The sequence below is a fragment of the Terrapene carolina genome, unplaced genomic scaffold, assembly GCF_002925995.2.
Source record: "Terrapene carolina triunguis isolate 2854851 unplaced genomic scaffold, T_m_triunguis-2.0 Scaffold34381, whole genome shotgun sequence".
Taxonomy (NCBI): Eukaryota; Metazoa; Chordata; order Testudines; family Emydidae; genus Terrapene; species Terrapene triunguis.
The window spans coordinates 7,614-10,368 of record NW_020698732.1 but is presented as its reverse complement, the minus strand read 5'-3'; the positions used below and the strand labels follow the sequence as shown (position 1 = coordinate 10,368).

Below are 2,755 nucleotides of genomic sequence, written 5' to 3'. Positions count from 1 at the left end.
GGGGGGTGTCGCTGCTTCTCCCTGGCCAGCCCTGACCCGCTCTCTCTCGCAGGGCCCATCTCCACGGTGGTGGCTGCAGCCCCCTCCGACGGGCCCCTGTCAAACGGGGTCTATGTGCCCCCCAGCGTGGCCAACGGAGATGTCAAACCCGTGGTCTCCACCACTCCCCTGGTAGACTTCCTGATGCAGCTGGAGGACTATACCCCCACGGTACGGGGCTGGGGGCTAGGACTCCTGGGTTCCACCCCTGCCTCGGGGGGCTGGGATCCAGGACTCCTGGGGTCTAGTCTCAGTGCTGGGTGGTGGGTCTGGGGAATTAGGTGTTTGAGCCTTGTTAGTGCCACTGTGTGAGTGGTTTGGGGTAAGGGCTTTACTCTTGGGGTGGGGGGTAGCTAAAAGTTTGTCCCCTTTAATACTTTCCCTTCTTCCCAGATCCCAGATGCTGTCACAGGCTACTACCTCAACAGAGCTGGATTTGAGGCCTCTGATCCACGCATGTAAGTGATGCATGGTACTATTAGCACAATCCCCAACCACCCTGAGTAGGAGACCCCCTCTGTCAGGTCTTTGTGCTGTGGGGTCCAGCAGGCACTCCTCAGCCCTGGCCGCCCACACTCAGTGTTCTGTCTCAGGCTGCTCCGTTGCTTTCTCTGACTGCAGCATTCGTCTCATCTCACTGGCTGCCCAGAAGTTTATTTCGGACATTGCTAATGATGCCCTGCAACACTGCAAGATGAAGGGCACAGCTTCCGGCAGCTCCCGCAACAAGAGTAAGGTGAGGGTCTGCCCTGGGAAGAGGCTGTGAGGGGACAGCCAGCAGGGCTGGGTAAGACCCTGTTCCTCTGGCTTGGGCACAAGGCCCTCCCACAGTGGTGGCCAAATGAAATTCAACATGGTTAAATGCAGAGTAAAGCCACTGGAGAACTGTGAACTCCTCGTACACCTCACAGGGTTTAAATGAACTGTATTGGCTCAGGGAAGGGAGCTGGGTGTCAGTGCGGGCAGTGGAGACCTCCGCGTAGTGCACAACTGCAGGCAAAACAAGCAAACCATGTTTAGTAGTATAAGGAATAGGATGGAGAATATTCTAATGCCTTTGAAACAAGCAGCGATGTGGCCCTAGCTGGATGCTGCAGGATTGGTCCCGTCTCTCACAGGGTAGGGCAGAACTAGAGGGGCTCAGACAAGGGCACCAGGAATGGGCAAGGGCCTGGAAAAACTCTTCTTTGTAGTATGCAGTGTTGGTCCCAGGATATTAGAGAGACAAGGTGGGTGAGGTAAGGTCTTTTATTGGACCAACTCCTGTTGATGAGAGAGTTGAGCTTCCACAGAGCTGCTCTTCAGGTTTGGGAAATCCAAGCCAAGCAAAGCTTGTATTTAGCCGTGACACCTGGAGTTAATGTTGGATGGCTGTCCTCAGGCTGGTTTGGATTTCTTGCATGATTTCCAGGTAACTTTCCTGACGGACTTTCTTCCAGTGTATGGGAGCACGTGGTGATTTCTTATTGGAGCGTGTGGTTCCTTAGCCTTTCTGAAGTCCGGCTCCAGAGGGGTCTAGCCACTGAGATCTCTGGGGAGGATGTGCTGTTTCTCGTGTTTGCTCAGGAAGTAGAGGTCGCTGTTGAGCTCTGTGTAAGGTGGACAACTTGTCTCTGTCTCCAACATAAGGTGGTCCAATAAAAGTGATTCCCTCCCCCACCTCGTCTCTTCAAGGGGAAGGCGCCTGGCAGCAGCTCCCCTGCTGTTGCTGACCCCCTGCCTCCTGTCCCTACAGGATAAGAAGTACACACTGACCATGGAGGACCTGATGCCAGCGCTTGCAGAGTACGGCATCAATGTGAAGAAGCCACACTATTTCACCTAGTGCCTGAGCTGGGCCTGCAGCCATGCCTGGGGCCTGGCCCCTCGGGTGAAGGGCGGGAGCTCTTCTCTGGTCTGTTATTAAACAGTTGATGTTGGCTGGTGGTTTGTGTGCTAATGCCCTGCCCTGGCCCAGGGTGCAGGGGCTGGTGGTGGTGGGACAGCCCCTCAGGCTCTGCTCTGGGAATGGAGAATGTGCATTTGCACAGGTGCTGTATGTCAATGCACATCCCCACATGCTTGTGGGGGGAGGGTAGCAGGCTGGAGAACTCCCCCCTTTTGGGTTCTGTGTCTAACACTTGCTGGGGTTTGGGGGCAGCAGGTAGGTGTTCAGCTCGGGGGGCCTAGGGCTGGGACTGGGAGGTGGGTGCACTTGACCTCTGGATCCTACAGACGGTGCTGCTGTTGCATGGGCCCTGCAGGCCAAATGGCTGAACCTTGGGGGCTCCCCATGCCCTGCTCTGAGGCCCTTCATTGCCTGTGCCGGGTATGTGGAATGAGGGGCTGGCCCCACCCCATAGTGGGGAGAGGGATGTGCCAGCTGTGTGCGCATGGCTACGTGCTCCCACCTGGTCCCACAGGGGTAAGCAGTGCTCTAGGATCAACGTGCAGCAAGAACTCAGCTCCTCCTTAAAACTCCTGCAACTCCCTCTGAGTTCCTAGGCTGGGGAGGGATCACAGGCCAGGGACACTGCGCTAGGGGGCCACAGCAGGGAGAGCCCTGTGCCCCAGAGGACAGCTGGAGGATTTGTGCCCCCCCCCAGCCAAGGCCAGACAGGCTCATTGTGATCATCGAGCCTGACCCCCCTCTCTAACAGGCCAGAGCCTTGTGCCCCAAGAACTCCTAGAGCTTCTCTTTGGGGACAGCGTTGTTGTGGGGTGAGTCACACGGGGC

General features: G+C 56.7%; 1 protein-coding gene across 1 annotated transcript; it reads left to right on the top strand.

Annotated features, from left to right (window-relative positions):
• Nucleotides 1-12: 12 nt before the first annotated feature.
• Nucleotides 13-1,958, top strand: TAF10 (TATA-box binding protein associated factor 10; the record flags this gene model as incomplete). The annotated part of the gene is made up of 4 exons (XM_026646195.2): nt 13-210; nt 433-497; nt 661-775; nt 1,775-1,958. Coding segments are annotated over 4 exons (468 nt in total), but the record flags the coding sequence as incomplete, so codon positions are not given.
• Nucleotides 1,959-2,755: the final 797 nt, after the last annotated feature.